Genomic DNA, 15,902 nt, shown 5'->3' on the forward strand with positions numbered 1-15,902 from the left:
TAATTCTGCATGGCGGCTGATTCCGAGCGTCCTTAGTCGCGGAAGTACCGCAAGCCTTCGTGGCACCGGAAGTTGTGGCGGGTGCTTGTTCATGCATGTTTACTCGAGAATATCATTCGTTCTGCAAGCCCTTATCATGTTCCGAATACTGAGAATCAACATTAGAGTTCATCCTCAATATGATTATCTTTCACGATCGAAAAAGTAACTGTTCTGAGGTTGAAACACACAAAGCACATGAACACACGTGGTCCGATACCCGCCGCTGCCTGGCTTTTTCGACGACTACCATACGACACGGTAACGTCGACGTCGACGACGACGACGTGCCATACGACGACGGGAAAACCTATCGTTCTGGGAAGTACGAAAAAATGTATGGAGAAGTAAAGATATTTGGGATATTTGTCAAGTAAGGGATCCCAGCCGAAGGCAACGCCGCTGTGGAGCGTGTAGTTACGTCGAAATTTCTCAGCCTTTCTTTCTTTCTTCTTTAATATTATCCATTTCCCACTAGCGTTCTGCATATTTGAAAGCACAACATGAAAAGGCCTTTCTTCAAAAATGTTAACATTTCGCAATAACTCTTTTGAAAAAGCTCCATCCACACGGAGCGGTTTGAGCGGAGAACGCTTTCAAGACTGTCGTCTGCGAACGATTCGACGGAGCAGACGGTGACGTAACGGAAACTAAAGGCACAGCAGTGCGATTTTTACAACGTACAACCCTACCTCAACGTTCATTTTTGATAACACTTTTTTTTTTCAGCAGCTCCGCCGTACAAATTTCGTATATTGTATACCGCGTACGCTAACGTGCCACATCGTCGTATTTCTCTTCAGGGCTGCTCGTCCAGCTTTTGAGTTGCAATATTTAGTCGCCATCCATTCGGGCGGCGCGCACAGCGCGAGGAACTCGACAGCTACGTGCATATTGCTACCGCACTTGTGGCTGATGTACAGTCAGGCGATGACCTCTAACACCACGGTCACGGACAACGTAAACATGTGGTGCTGGAAGTGCTGACTGAAGCATCAATGTCGACATTGGTTCTGCCACTTGCGCTAAGCCTAGAGAGCTTGAGCAGAGCTGGTGCACCATGTGTATGCGTATAGTGATAAATCAATGCGATCTCAAACAACCAAAGCGGTCTTACGTGTATCACCGTTTTGATTTTACCTTTTTTAGTTATTTATTTTTAATTATCTAATTCATTTATTTTTATTTATTTTTTGTGCGTCACATTCACGACTTCTACGAATTTTGTTGCGCTGTTTGCGAAGCACCCTGCGACGAAGGCAGGACGTATTCCGCAGGACAGCATGACGCCATATCGCCGGGCTCGGCAAGGTAAATATAGGTAAAACCAACAACAAAGAACGGAATCCGTATCTCCACAGCTATGGCCCTTGTGCACGTCAGCGGTTCTCTGAGGTGAAGTCTGTGATCACCGGCACCGCGAATGCGATGATGAAATCCAGCGTCGCAGGTGCGACATCAGTATAGTGGGATCTCACTTCGATCTAAGCAAGAACCGCGGTTTGTTGGCAAGACGCACAGTTGTCAGCTATACGTCCCGCCACCGCGGCTTTTCGATGACGCGCGATCTCCTGGACCCCTGGAAACAAGGTCATTTTGGCTAGCTTCCGGAACATTCTCCCACAGGGTACTTTCTCCACGTGTTCCCCACGCGTGAGGATTCCAACTATGAAAATGTACCAGGGAAGGCCTCGATGCTGTCATAACATCATGTGTGTTCGTCAGTATTGAATGGAAGAAGAAAATGACAATATAGCTCTGGTTCGAGCGCATGTCAGCCATGAGCTTCTATGGACGTAATAAACGGCCATTTAGACCTTCGGAGAAGCACATGGCACACGCGTTTTACCAGTTTCCTCAATGCTGAGAACAAAAATCAAATGTTTCTTACTTTCGAGAGAAGCTCTGGAATATGAGTCTCGAATATATTCGCTGTTGTTGCACAATAGATTGTAGTGTTGTTGTAGCGTTGTAGTGCAGAACTTGTAGATGCTCTCTTGTGCTTATTAGGAAGAAGTCTTGAAGAGGGAATATTTCGCCCTGGTTCCATAACCTGTATACATCTTTTCGGAGTTGTATCGTGACGTTGCGAATAAATCCAATCAATTAAACCTGCGCGGTACTTACAACACAACAAAACAGGAATAACTGCTGGTGTCCCGCAGTTCAGGGACGACATTGTGAACCCGAAACTACTTTCCCTTCCGTACAAAAGAAAACAGAGGTGCCAGCTGCCGTTTGCTGAGAGCCTCAGACAGCCTTATAGAGACAATAACAAAAAAATAATAGTAAGAGAGAGGGGGAAATGTTCAAAATATGAATTCCAAATATTTTCCCTATAGGCCCACAGCGGATGCACCCTTGTTCCTCGCGTTTACCGGAGTTACCCAGTATGACGTCATTCCTGCTTTGAACAGTGAGAAACTAGACATGTGATACAGATGAATGGATAGAGCCTTCAAGGTCACCTGCACTGATTAGCCGCCGCGGGGGTCAGTGACTCAGCTCGACCAGCGGTCAGGAGCCAAAAATGCAGGTCAAACCTCCGGTCATAGTTTCTTTTTGGAAAGGATATTCCTACTGACCAATGAACGCAAGTTCTGTCTCCATTCTCTCTCTCCACCTTCCTCTATTTCCTTTTGACCACAGCGAAGTCGTCTTCACTTGGCTTTCGAGCGCGGCGTTACCACGGCATGAATTCGGTAAGTGGCGTGGAATTTATTTGGTTTCTTTGTATCCCTTTATTTCAGCAATAATGTCAGTGTTTTTATCTGTTTCGTTGTCCGCCGATTTCATTTTGACCATGCATTATTTTAATTCATTATGTAGATTAGTTTTCAATAATGTTACAATTCTCGACAACTGCTTAGACATTGGAGAGTTTAAGTACTGAGCACGGCTTTGCGTACGCAATAAAATAGCGTGTGCACATTGTGGACACGCTATACTTCATTGCCCACGCAAGACGACTGTGTACGCTTCAGCTTAGATTGAAATTACTAGTCAGTTCTTGCGCTTTTTTTTTTGCGTCTTTTTGATCTTTTAAAACAAATAATCATCATTATTATTATTGTTTCACATGATTCATATGGCGACAGTTGTACGTGCTATAGTGACTCTAGTGCGTGCATTGACTGACGCAAACCAAGTTAACCAACCACGATTCATCATAGCTGTAGTTCCATAAAGTTTTTTAGAGTAGATGTTATTGCGCAAATTGTTTCCCTGTCATTCAGTTCGCTGCTTCATTACCCTATTTTTCCATCATTACAGTTCACGGTCTTCAGCACTCCATTGTTCACTCCCAGACTGCACAGCTCGCCCACCCGTCAATCTCCTCGACCGACCACGTTGTCTATTCCCCGTACCACGCCTCCTCCGGACGTATCCAGCGATGCATCAACTCCAGACTCGAGTGCAGAGCTCAGGAGACTTCACTGGACGCCGGAGTCATCTTCAGCGGGGAGTTGCAGAGCGTGCAAGGAACTGCATTACGACATTCTTCAGGACTGTGTCGACGGCGAAGACCAGCCCAGTGCTGAATTTCCGCAGCGCCAGTTCGACGTCCTCGTGGCGGACATTGGCCGTTTCCTGGACAAGTCGTTGAAGTCGGGCCTGGTGAGCCGACGTGATATCATGCTGGGAGTCTTCGAGCGCGTGTACTATTTCTTCCAGTTTCTGCACGAGTTGCGTTGTGGCGACATGACAATGAACACTTTCGAGGACTGCGTGCCGTACATCTACGACCGTGTCTTGAGCTTTTCTAACAGTGCGCAAGTGTTTCTAGAGGCCTGTACGATAGTCTCTAGCTGTGTGTGTCAGCGGTGCTTGAACTATGCAGAGCAGCAGCTTGTCTGGGCGATGGACACTATCTATTGGACATTCCGTGATACGTTGTTGAGGCTGTGATGTGCGCTTATTGCCATCTGTGGTGTCGAGTGTTCTTGTTTCTATGTCACGCTGTATTGTTGTTGCTGTTGTTCCGTGCTAGTCCATGTGAGCATATATAAATGATGTTCTACTCATTCGATCCCTTGCGCTTGTGTCACCAGCCTCTGAGTTCACAACCGACGCCACCCAGACAATACACATCGACGTAACGCGACAACTAAGAATCAGCCGCGGCCGTATTCAATCGCGAACGTGGGAGGACGAAATCCAAAAGGGCTGCCAGGTACATGTACACAAGGAGAAAAAGAAGGGGGGAACTGGCGTACCCTAGAGGGGAGCAAAGAATGGGGAGGGGGGACGTTTCGACGGCAAGCTCCTTTCAGACTAGAGGGACCTGGTCCCTCTAGCCTGAAGCAGAGCCTTCGCTCGAAACGTCACCCCCCGTCTCCATTTTTTTGCTCCCCTCTTCGGTACACCAGTCCCCCCCTTTTTTTTTTCCAATCGCGAACGTGCTTTAGTTGTCGTAGCCATGGAGACGGGCCGTCAATAAGGTTGGCCACTGACGTCTGCGAGTAGATGTCCTTGCGTAGTAGGTATGGGAAGACAAAGTAAAGCGCAAAAAACTCTCCCATACTTTTCTCACAACTGATTTTCTGAGAAGCGTGTGGGATGTTTAGTCTAAAAGTTCAAACTTGCGACGTTAGCTGCAATCATTTGAGAGTACACGACTTCAGAAAATCCCAGTGTTCTTTGCGCGCACATTGCATCCTGGGCGCTTGCTGAGCAGGAGAACGAAGAATAATCCATCACCAGGCGCGGATCGGGGGGGGGGGGGCGGACCCCCTCAATTCCAGTGGACCAATCCATGCACGTGGCACTTGCCCACAGCGGAACCCCCCCCTCTTCGGGAAGATTCTAGATCCGCCTCTGCCAGCAAGAACTATAGCTGTGCACGGCACTCGACAGACATGTGCAACAGACGTCAGAACGACAAACATCTACAACAGACGACAAGGTCCCAAAATATACGACAACCTTGTTTGTCATGTCTTTTTTTTTTTTTTTCGACTAGGATATGCCTATGGTATATCCAAGGAATGGATGGGATGTAAATTTTTGGACATCCAATAAACGTCTGCAGAACTTGTGTGACATCCACGACGTTTGAGACCAATATGGTACGTCTCCTGGATATTAGCGGTTTGCTGGGTGCCATCTTCATAGCATAAAACCTTGAGACTTTCCATAGGATATGCTATGGAGATTCATCTCCACCAGCTCGCCTGCTTTTCGCAGCTTTATTGGCAAGCTAGTGGAGCAATTTCATACTGCGAAAGCCGGAGTATTGGCACAGGGAAAGACGACAATACTTCTACTTCTTGGTGTGACGCAAAAGCGCGCTCGACCGGCCATCGAGAGCTGCGTAGAGCCGTTTGTTTCTTGCCGTCGTTTTCCCCTGTGTCAGACTAATGTTTTAGTAGTATCTGGCAGATAGATCGCTTCGAAGTAGCACACCGCCACCAACCCACCAGTATTTGTTGTTGTTCGAATCGTCATCAACACATGCGTACCAGATAACTTCGAGTTCCAGTCAACTGCGGACAGAATTTCCGGACAACATGAAGGCTACACGCAGCCACAGCAGATATTGAAGACGTACTACATAGTTTTCATTGTTCGGTGTTGCCAAGTTTCACCGGGAGGCGTCACCGCAATTGACACCAGTCAAACATGGAAGACTACGAAAGCATTTTGCTGGTGAAAAATGAAGTTTACGTTTATAAAATACCCCCAAGAACTACAAGCAGAGGTTACAGGTTCGTATACATGCAACAACTTTGTGACGCTTGCGTTTAATAAAACTTGGAGATTATAAAGTCTCTTCAACTGTGTTACCCTGTACTAAAAATTTCGATTGTGGGAGTGTGCGGTCTGTTTCCTTTGATTGTACGTCGATGTGCTTAATTCCGCAAGTTATATGATAAGCAAATTAGAGTCACATGTCCGGGAGAAAGTTTCTTCGCCGTAGTTTTATTTTGGAGCCGCACTGCTGTTTGCTATTATTGTCATATGACCGTGCTCTTAACACCGAGTTTCAGGTACCGCCCGCTCTTAGTTGTAGCGATAATTAGACAGTAGTCGGTACTTGTTACACTATGATACATCCCAGAGGTCGTTCCGTGGAAGAATTTGCAAATCGCATCGTCCTTGGTTGAGCGGTTCCGCAGGATAATTTCAGATGATCTGCGTAGAACTTACGTAATAGAGCGCTTTAAAAAAAATCGATAAATCCAGTAGGGATATTTATTTCCGGAAAGCCGGTATTTTGCGGTAGTTCTAACACAAAACGTGAGCACCCTGGATCACGTGTGTATGTTTCCCAGACCCACTATAATGGGTACCCGTTTCCTCTAGAGCTGCTGATTGGAAACTGGATGCACCTGAGTGGACTGGCAGAATGAGGCTGGTTTACACAAAAGGAAAGGACTGCGTATTGAAACTCGAAGACAAAATAACAGGTTAGAGGCTTCCACTTTTGTGACCTACTTCTCAACCTCCTTCTCAACTTTCATCATGGTATCCTTTTTATATGTTATATTATCTGCACTGATTGCTCATGCGTTTCCCTATTCACAACATTTTCAGGAGAGTTGTTTGCGAAGTGTCCTATTGACAAGTACCCTGGTGTAGCAGTGGAGGCAGTTATGGATTCCAGTCGCTATTTCGTTATTCGCCTTCAAGATGATTCAGGTAATTTACCTGTACTATTTCAGCAAATCCAATTGAGTCACGACTCAAAGAATGCAATATTGCTTCTCAAATCTGAAGTAGTGGACCCCATTAGTAAAGTGCACTGTGGTAAGTTTGCCTTCCGTTTTTCATGTCAGGACGTGCTGCATTCATTGGCATTGGATTTGCCGATCGCGGAGATTCCTTTGACCTCAATGTCGCCTTGCAAGACCATTTCAAGTACGTCAAGTAATTTTTGTAACTATGCACAGTATTTTTTTTTTTTTACTTTCTTGGTTGTCCTACTGATAGACCGAATAACAGTGTTGGCAAATTGTTCCTGCTGCTATAAATTTTATAAAAAAATTGGGGTGCTCATTTCAGATGGATAGAGAAAAGTGAGGAACTTGAGAAGGGTGGAACGGAATCAAATCAACCTCAACTAGATCTCAGCTTTAAAGAAGGACAGACCATCAAAATAAACATGAACATTGGGGTAAGTAACGGGACAATTTCTGGCTCGGGGTAATTTTCCGAGCCACAGCACCACATTTGAGATATCCGTGCAGAGCAACATCCCCGTTGCTTAGGGGCAACAAAGTTTAGGAGCAGCAGTGGTCACTGACTTGCTAAAATCTGTGGCAGAAATCTACTTTCCATGCATAATGTAAAACCCAGAGTCTAGGGAACATGAAGGGACAGACACAACACGAAGCCTCAAAAGTCCCTACTTTCTATATCACATATTGACAGTTTCACGGAGCACCGTCCATTAGAGCAGTGCAAAGGCCGAGCTGGAGCGAGAACCTGAGTCTGGAGCAGCTCGCAGGTCTAAATCTAGCATCAAAGTCGTTTTGGTTCGGGTCTGGTCCGGGAGTTCTCGGGCCTGAGTCGGGCCAAGCATTTGTGAGCCATTCTTTCAGATTCTTTAATTCTGAACATTCGTTTTGAAAACAAAAGCAACTAAGTGCCTGTGCCCTCGCTGGGGTAGCCGGCAAATTCAGGCCCGTGTAGCGTTCTACATCTTTTCTCGTGTCTTTTTACCGACCTGCACTCGGTTTTTGAATTCCGTGTCAGTGCCGTGAAGTATCTGTGATTATAAGCAGCGTACACATGTGGACAGATGGAGAGAGGACAGCAGGCAGAGGGTGGGGATTAGTGTGCGTCCTGGACCGACTTCATGGGGAAGTACGCCTACATTCATGCTAACCAATTTGGAAACGTTTTTCGCTCCACCAGAAAAAATCTGGCACGTCGAAGCCTAAGCCCCGTGGCTCCGCAACAGGAAGCTCTGGTCTGGGATTGTTGCCTCCACCACCAGGGGGGGTGAAGCTACCTGCCGCCCCCAGTGCAAAGGCACCTCCTTCCAGTCCTGCTTCTGGACCGGCCCTCCCCACAAACTCCCAACAGCATGCCATTGGCAACCTGCTTGACCTGAGTCCCCCCAAGGAATCCCACGCGGCCGAGTTGGATTCTGGTCCCAATGCTGCGGCAGCCGGAGACCCCTGGGGAGACTTTACAAGTGCAGCAGGGTGAGGACGACTTTGACAGTGACCGTACTTGGGTAGGACATATGAAAGAAAAGAAGTGAAAGACAGCAACACTGTACAAAATATTGTAGTTAATCGCGTAATTTGCGTGCTTCTTATTTTAGAAAAGTCTGAAAGTTAGGCATGCGTAAATCTTACGTGAACACTTGTAACGAAATGCAAACGCCTTCGGGGATTACCGCTGGAATTTCACGATTTCGCAACAACAAAAAAAAAAGAACAAAGAAAAAGGTACCCAATCAGATAAGTAAACATGTGCACTAAATTCATGCAAATTCAGGTGAAAAAAAAACTTCCAGTAATCTAAATTCAAGAAGAAATCAGGCTCAGTTACTCAGTTAACTATCTGTAGTGGTTTTGTACAAACTGCGACGTAACAACATTTGCTGCCAAACAAGTAAGTTGGTGCATTCCTACAGACGTCCCAGTGAGAGCAATTTGCCGGGTAAAGAGGCAACCTTCGATTCGGAAGAGAATTGGTTAAAACCCTAAAACTTCAGGCTCTAAGCATTAGTCTAGTCTTTGCTTCGCTCCATAGCACACAGCAGCACAAACAGTCAAGTCTTGTGATTTCTCCATTCCACCTGCAGGGCTACTACGGCAACGAATGCGGAGCCACCAGCCCAGGGGGCATGGATCCAGTTTTGAGAGTCCCACCTACGTGTGAACATCGAAAAGAAAACACATTCCATTTAGGCTCTTTATGATGTGTTGCAGGTTTACGAGGCAAACAAAAAGAAAGTTTTGTGAATTTACATCTCGCAGTTGTAAATATATATAGTAATTTATAATATATCGTGTGCCGCTACACGGTGGCATGTTGTGTCCAGTGTTTTGAAGGGTGTATGTCAACAAGCGTTGATCCTTGAGATTGGGGTGTGGTATGCGTGTTGAAGTACTTTTACTTCCCCGTTCATTTGCCTGCATGACAGTATTTCTTGATGGCGTTTCTAAAATGTCAGTGTTACATGAAATGTGTAGGCAGAATAAACAGTCAACCTGCCTTTCTGAATTTTTTTCCTTCTCTATTCAGACTTAGTACCACTGTCTTGCTAGAGCAGGAATTCATACATGCATATTCCTTAGTTAAAAACTTCCAGTAACGTATAAGTGTATTCAAAAGGTTGGAGTGTGTAAACAATGTTTATTCAAAAAGAAAATTGCAAAATCCTCTCAAACGCGGGTCACCTGCACCACTGCAGATGTCAGCATGACTTTTGTTGCATGTTGTTGTGACCATGGTTTTATGCATTTGTTTGTTGCTTTTCGTTTTTTGTGACATCGTCAATGAACAGCGGTGGTACCAAGAAAGACAGGCTTAGCCACATTTCGGCAATTATCTACGGAACGCGGTCCCAGTAGGTGTAAGAGTAGCGTAGAAATGATGGTTCACCAATATGTGAAGAGCAATAAGATACCTTCATGGTACCTTAGTGTCATTACGAATGCAGCACTGCGACGGTCTCACGTCCCAGTTGTAAACGTACGAGTACCGTGTCCGAACTTCCATGGGGCACAGCAGCCCGTTACGCTGCAAGCTATTAAACTTCTGCTGTATCATGTGTTCAGTCTGTTTGTGTGTCACGAGATAGGTATTGAAGCACCCTCGGGACTTGTACTCCGTGTCGAACCTGGGGTCGTGTTGTCTCGTCAGCTTTAATGGCGACAGCCAAACACCCACAGACACGTCCTCACTCTTGTAAGCCTGGAGAAGGTTGGCGTTGGTCGCCACGTAGTGCACGATATCTGCAGATAATACATAGCCTCCTCCACGAGCGTATGGCAGGTAGCGGTCGCACAAAAACCACGTCTTATCCGCCCACTTTCCTTCCCGAAAGACGCGTGCATTTCCGGAAAAGAAACCCCAGTACAAGGACGTCTTCGGTCTTTGGAGCAGTTCATCCGCAATGACGTCTACTCGTGCCAAGGAGTCGTCGTCCACCTTGAGCATGTACGCGAACCTTACATTTCCAGCTGTCCATTTAAATATTTCTAGCAGCTTCAAAGAAAGTCTGTCGTAGCTATCTTCGAAGTGCTCGAGTGTGACAAGGTCGCCGTGAGTTTCCCTTTCGTGCGCAAGACTTTCGGCATGGGGTGGTGAGAGGCCATAGGTGCCAACGAAGAACTTGTAGGATACTGTAGGTTGGCTTCGTAATCGAACCCATGTATTACGAATAACGTGCCGGGAGCTCGATGCATTTGGCGATGACACTATTGCGACGAAGAGGAAAGTTTCTTCTTTGTCATTATCGCTTCCGATCCAACTTTCACTGAGGGACCGAAATCCCCAGCCAATAAGAATGCCAAAGACAAAAGCGAGAAATGTGGGAACCAATTTTTTGCGGTGAAGCGTGCGTTGAAGTCTGTTTTCCCACCCCATAAATATTATGCATAAACATTGCTCAGTTGTTATCTGACGAGATGTATGCGGAAAGCTCCTCCGCAAATCATTTCCGCTTTCATCAGTTGCTTGCCCTAAAACCTGTGCCTGATACGGTACAACTGAAAAAAAGAAAAAGACCATTCTCAAAACATAACGCGTTGAAACGTATTCTTTTAATTAATAACTAAACAATATATGCGTTGTGACATCTGTAATATAGCTTGACTGAGTCATTTCGAATCTGGAGGCAGACGACGTTACACATCGCCCTTTAATGGCGTCTAAAGAACATGGCGTTTGACGTCCCGTGCAAGTGTTTTTAGCCACATAATAATCGTACTAGTCGCGTATTTTTCATAAACATTTGACTGGGGATAAGATCTCGATGTGTGGTTTGAATTCTTTACGCACCGTTGGTTGCGTGTTACGTTAGGATTTAATTATAGCGTTATCTGCTGTGCCAAAGGTATGCCCTCCACCTTTTAGTTTTATACATTGCTGAAGTCAACTGTCGTGTATGACAAGACCTGTCGTCTTCGTTCCTTGTATCCATACGGGTAACGCGCCGAATATGGACGGTAGATACCGATAATGTCGTTTTCTTACATGAAAGTATGACGTCCACAGATTGCATGAAGTTACCGTGATCGTGGCATAGGATATGTCCTTTCCTTGATCGCATTTCAAAAGAACACCTGCGCGGTTCGGTGAAGAACTTGACTTCTACGAGCGTGTGCATTCAACGGCATACAACTTGTAAATTTTGTAGATGAGTACAGAAAATGTGGTTGTTCCTGGAACATACGGCACGTTTCCGTGTTCCAACTTTTTGTACTTCTTACTCCAAAGGCACCAGAAGTGATGAACAAGAAGTACAACACTGCAGCCCAAAGACTTCGTCAAGACTATCTGAGACTCGTGAGGGATCCTGTTCCATATATCATAGCACATCCACTGCCTTCCAACATCCTTGAATGGTGACAATTTCATTATTTCAAAACAACATGCATGTCTGACTTTCTTACATGTAGCTGCCAAACGTCTAAGTTGCTTAGGCTTTCGGGAAAGGAGTATACTATACATTGATGCTGAGGTGAAAAAAACTTCCCTTGCAGTTGTTGGTGAACAGGTCTCTGGCAGTTCTCTTTAGCATATTTGAACATATTTGAATATTTGCTCTATGTCTAGTTTAGGTCTGGCACCAATTTTAACCTTGAGGTCTACATACTTCAATGTAATTATGCAAGGTGCATCGTAATCAGTTGTTAATATGCGGCAGTCAGCTCCATAATTTCCTCAAACATTGAATAAGCGCCTCACAGCAGACCCACAAAGATAGCAAGAATAGATAATACTAGAAATACTGCAGCACCCCTATGGGGGAGGGCTCACGTAGTGTCACGCGGTAAGTCTTCACAGCCAATATGGAAGCCGAGTGAGAGTGATGGATTACATTATCTGGCAGAGGAGGGAGAGTGGCTTCTCTGTGCCCAGCCATCCTATCTACGGCGCAGTAATATCTTGAGAGCTGGCAGACTGGATTTCTTTTCCTTCCCAAGTTGAACACGACTATTGCTAAGATAAGAGATGATCTTAGAACTGATCACCTTGGAAACGGCTTGGTAAAGGCTTTTTAGCTGGATTGTGCGTGGTGGCTTTATCAGCACATCTGTATCACCGTCTACAAACATTTTTGTGCACCTTTCGAAAAGCTACACAGTGCTGTGGTGTGTGTCATAGCAGTGTTGCAAGGACAACACGGCGAGTACCTTCACGGAACGTGTTTTCTATCCTGGCTGATTGTCATTTCTGACGTACGTTATTGTCTTTTTTGCCAGGCATTACGTCGTACGAGGTCCCGAAGGAACGCCATACGAGGGTTCGTGAACCTTTTCACTTTCCCGAGAATCTGTGTCTGCTCTCTCTCTGTCACATTCGTACACTAAATATTTTTTTGTGTCCCCCAACAGATGGCTTGTACCACGGGAAGTTGATGTTTCCAGGGGAGTTTCCGTTCAAGCCGCCTAGCATTTTCATGATCACGCCGAGCGGAAGGTTCAAATGCAACACTCGTCTCTGCTTGAGTATATCAGACTTCCACCCGGACAGTTGGAATCCTGCCTGGTCTGTGGCAACCATCTTGACTGGCCTGCTTAGTTTCATGGTAGGTTATTCTATACCCAGGTTGCCCAGTTTTCGGGTTTATCCGAAAAACGTACGCCGCTAAAAGTTAAAGCAATTCTAACTTATCCACAAATGCTCTGCGGCTGATACGGGTTTTACCCTGCAACGAAAGGCCCTAGATTCATGTTGTTCTGCTGACATATTCACTTTGAATTGATATTTGGTTTGTCCTACAGGTCGAAAAGAATCCGACACTTGGTAGCATTGATACAACCGACAGAGAAGTAAGTGCCCCTCTCCACAATCATTCGTTGTTTTTTTTTTAATATCTTCAAGGGACACCAATGTTTCCACTTGACAGTGTGTGCACCAAGTGCAGCACGCATTGTCACATGGAGTTTTTTGTATTTCGCTGGCTCTCTGTTTACATTGTTCCCACTTGCCTTTGAAACCCCCGAATACCCTGGAATATGAACGTGCTGTTTTGAAGGTCGAGAAGGCCCTGGAATTTTCTACAGCCCTTGGTAAACCCTTGCTCTTGCATCTTTTTCGTATTCTCGAGGAGCTGCGGCACACATTCCACATATCCAGAGTCAGAACTATCGTTTTAGAATTTTTTTTTTCTTCACAGAATTCGGGGGGGAAAATCAGGGAAATAAATTCATGCTCTCAAAACGTGCAAATTGAGGTGGAAACCTGCCCAGCATTGTAAGGTTGGGGAGAAATCTGGCTTTATTTCTCAAAGCAATGCATAACCAACATGCTTTAACCTACAGTCCTTGTTCACACAAAGCATGGTGCTGATGTGTAATGTAGTTCATCATTCATGGTGGACATACGTAATTTTGTTTTGACAAAGTAATGGATTACCTGTGTCCCTCCTTTTCGCATTCTCTCTGCTGATCAAGCATGTCCGTCACCATGGGCTGCTGTCTTCATTCACTGATAGCCTTTTCCGCACCTGATTGCAGCTTTACCACGCTTTACGTGCCTTTGGGGCGCAACATGTTTGCCGAAGCAGTCATACAGCCTTCTGTCTGGCTCCAGTGAGATTCCAGTTGCGCAGTACTTGCAATAAAGCCACACTGTTGCCACTGCTGCAGATTAAGTCGAAGGAGCTGAAGGTGCACCAGTTCCACTTTTTTGATGCTTGACTTGTACTTCAAAGTCCGGATATCCACAGCCCAGTCCTCGGCGGACTTGTTTCGACATCCCATTTAGTTCGTTCTTTGCTACTAGCGTCCAAGTAATCCCTACTTGCGGTTTCCACGTCTCTACGTTCACCAGCATCCAGAGAGTCATGCTGTCAAGCCGCCGTTCGTTTGTTGTGCCATCTACAGCCACTCTCTCGAAACCACTCGAAAACATTCTCGCACGCTTGCAGACTTTGTCAAGAGGTGGTGCTGGATTCCGATTTCTTTCTTTTCTTTTCTCCCTTTGTCCCGAAGTGCCATTTCACGAGTAATAATTAAGTTAAACCCGAAAACTTCAGGCTATAAACATAGAGTTGGCACTCATTGCATTCATCAGACTTCTTTTCTGTCCAGTGATTTTTAACATTCAGGATTTCCAAAGTCACGTTTGTGCAGTCCCCACGTATTCCGTCGTCAGTTGGCCTCCTTTGCATGATGTGCTCCACCTCTCTTGAAATCTTGGTGTGCGTTAGTTGGTCTATACAGGTCTACAGTCCTCGACAACACATTGTTGCTACCAAGGTCAAATTCAAGGTTTTTTATGTCCAGAACAGTGTGAAAGCCAGTACATCTGACTCTGGTAGTGTATTGCTTGACATAGTCTAAGTGAAAGCTCATATGCTCTGCTCCGTGTAACCTAATGCTGTCTTCACCAGAAGCGACAACTGGCAAAGGAAAGCCTCGAGTTCAACCTGAAAGACCAGGTCTTCTGCGAACTATTTCCAGACCTCGTAGAGGTGAGCTAGCTGCGATAGTTTTAGAATGACGATAGGGGACCCAGGATGCAACCAATGGAATGCACGCAGCGGCCACTCCCTATGCGCTGCTTATGGGAAAGGGTTCTTATAAAGCAGAGCGGTGTGCCTATCTTCATTGCTTACAGTGCGTCTACAGCTAACAACCGAGACAAGAAAAAGATAACAAATAAATAAAAAATTGCCTTTTGTAAACATATTCAATCATTAGTAGTAGAAATAGTTGGTATCGCAAAACAAAACCTATCTTTGCCGCTGCCGTTGTTGTCAACGTTTTCGGCTATTTGCAGACGACACTATCGTGCAGATTCTCGCTCTGGGGGTTGAAAAATCACGCGTGTACCCGGAACCAAAAGCGTGGTTTTGGTTCCGGGCATGTTCAACGTCAACGACGACATCCCTTTGGGGCCCCCAAGGTGCTTGGGTCCCCTATGCAGAGGCTCTCTAGTTAATTATGCAAAGTTTCCCGAAGAGTGCTAAAGCTATCACGTTCCTTAGGACATAAAAGAGCAGCTTTCAAGACGCAAGGCAGTCGAAGCGGAAGCGCAAAGTGTTCTCCTGGCCGAGCGAAGCCACAGTGGTCCCAGCATGGCGGAACAAGGCTACGGCCTCTTGGGAAGTACACTGACCAACATGTTTGTTATCGTGGGCTTTGCTGCCTTCGCGTACACGGTCAAGTACGTGTTGACCTTCAGTGCAAAGTGACAAGGGGCGAAACTGTTGTTGGCACCTTCTGACCCTGTGCAAGTGCAACCTCGCTCGGAGTGTCCATTAAGAAGCTACGTATCTATTATGGGTGTCAGAGTGTCTAACAGGGATGCGTGGAAGACCCTGTTGTTGTTGATGGTGGAGAAGTTACCCCCTGGTGGATCATGAAAAGCACTAACTTGTTTCAGACAGAGAGTGCCTCTATATCGCCTGTGCGTTCTACGTGTACCACTGTACGCATCGCTTTGTCTGCACAATCTTCCTCGATGACGAAGGGTGTCATATTTTAATGTAAGGATTCGAGTTCTGTATATAAGAGAAAGTGTAGGAGTCCTGCCTTTTGTCTCTCCCTTGTTTTTGTCTCGGATAAAAAAAAAAGGAAAACACGGCACATTTGCAGTGTACCTCTGCGATGCATACTATCCCGAATTGCCTTTGAATGTGGGTTTCTTTTTGCACCGCTGTACAGAATCGGTGTCTATTACAGAGTGCAACAAAGCGAAATAAATACAAATATTTCGTACGACCA

General features: G+C 45.7%; 3 protein-coding genes across 4 annotated transcripts; 2 read left to right on the forward strand and 1 right to left on the reverse strand.

Annotated features, from left to right (window-relative positions):
* The first annotated feature begins 5,560 nt into the window (after positions 1 to 5,560).
* Positions 5,561 to 9,213, forward strand: LOC135370728 (NECAP-like protein CG9132). The gene is made up of 7 exons (XM_064604545.1): positions 5,561 to 5,747; positions 6,346 to 6,449; positions 6,577 to 6,681; positions 6,819 to 6,900; positions 7,045 to 7,156; positions 7,900 to 8,192; positions 8,801 to 9,213. Exons 1-7 carry the CDS (start codon positions 5,662 to 5,664, stop codon positions 8,856 to 8,858), a joined length of 840 nt encoding a protein of 279 aa, XP_064460615.1. The 5' UTR covers positions 5,561 to 5,661; the 3' UTR covers positions 8,859 to 9,213.
* A 121-nt stretch (positions 9,214 to 9,334) lies between these two features.
* LOC135370726 (beta-1,3-galactosyltransferase 6-like) lies at positions 9,335 to 10,669 on the reverse strand. Its single transcript, XM_064604544.1, has one exon. The coding sequence runs from the start codon at positions 10,588 to 10,590 to the stop codon at positions 9,631 to 9,633; it is 960 nt and encodes a 319-aa protein (XP_064460614.1). The 5' UTR covers positions 10,591 to 10,669; the 3' UTR covers positions 9,335 to 9,630.
* On the forward strand, positions 10,081 to 15,896 carry LOC135370729 (ubiquitin-conjugating enzyme E2 J2-like). Of its 2 annotated transcripts, none has more exons than XM_064604547.1 (7): positions 10,081 to 10,161; positions 11,443 to 11,570; positions 12,432 to 12,472; positions 12,564 to 12,757; positions 12,954 to 13,001; positions 14,567 to 14,647; positions 15,164 to 15,896. In XM_064604547.1, the coding sequence occupies exons 2-7, from the start codon at positions 11,455 to 11,457 to the stop codon at positions 15,368 to 15,370; spliced, it is 687 nt and encodes a 228-aa protein (XP_064460617.1). In that variant the 5' UTR covers positions 10,081 to 10,161; positions 11,443 to 11,454; the 3' UTR covers positions 15,371 to 15,896. The 2 variants fall into 2 exon arrangements, with proteins under 2 accessions (XP_064460617.1, XP_064460616.1); XM_064604546.1 differs by lacking the exon at positions 10,081 to 10,161 and adding an exon at positions 10,849 to 11,059.
* The last annotated feature ends 6 nt before the right edge of the window (positions 15,897 to 15,902 follow it).

The sequence above is a fragment of the Ornithodoros turicata genome, chromosome 10 (genome assembly GCF_037126465.1).
Source record: "Ornithodoros turicata isolate Travis chromosome 10, ASM3712646v1, whole genome shotgun sequence".
Lineage (NCBI taxonomy): Eukaryota > Metazoa > Arthropoda > Arachnida > Ixodida > Argasidae > Ornithodoros > Ornithodoros turicata.

Excerpts from the sequence above, each read along its gene's own strand:
- LOC135370726 (XM_064604544.1), bottom strand. The coding sequence starts at position 10,590 with ATGGGGTGGGAAAACAGACTTCAACGCACGCTTCACCGCAAAAAATTG.
- LOC135370729 (XM_064604547.1), top strand. The coding sequence starts at position 11,455 with ATGAACAAGAAGTACAACACTGCAGCCCAAAGACTTCGTCAAGACTAT. Across the intron at positions 12,473-12,563 it reads CGAAGGAACGCCATACGAGG|ATGGCTTGTACCACGGGAAG; the intron begins GTTCGTGAACCT and ends GTCCCCCAACAG. Across the intron at positions 12,758-12,953 it reads CTGGCCTGCTTAGTTTCATG|GTCGAAAAGAATCCGACACT; the intron begins GTAGGTTATTCT and ends TTTGTCCTACAG.
- LOC135370728 (XM_064604545.1), top strand. The coding sequence starts at position 5,662 with ATGGAAGACTACGAAAGCATTTTGCTGGTGAAAAATGAAGTTTACGTT. Across the intron at positions 6,682-6,818 it reads TCGCCTTCAAGATGATTCAG|GACGTGCTGCATTCATTGGC; the intron begins GTAATTTACCTG and ends TTTTCATGTCAG. Across the intron at positions 8,193-8,800 it reads GACTTTACAAGTGCAGCAGG|GGCTACTACGGCAACGAATG; the intron begins GTGAGGACGACT and ends TTCCACCTGCAG.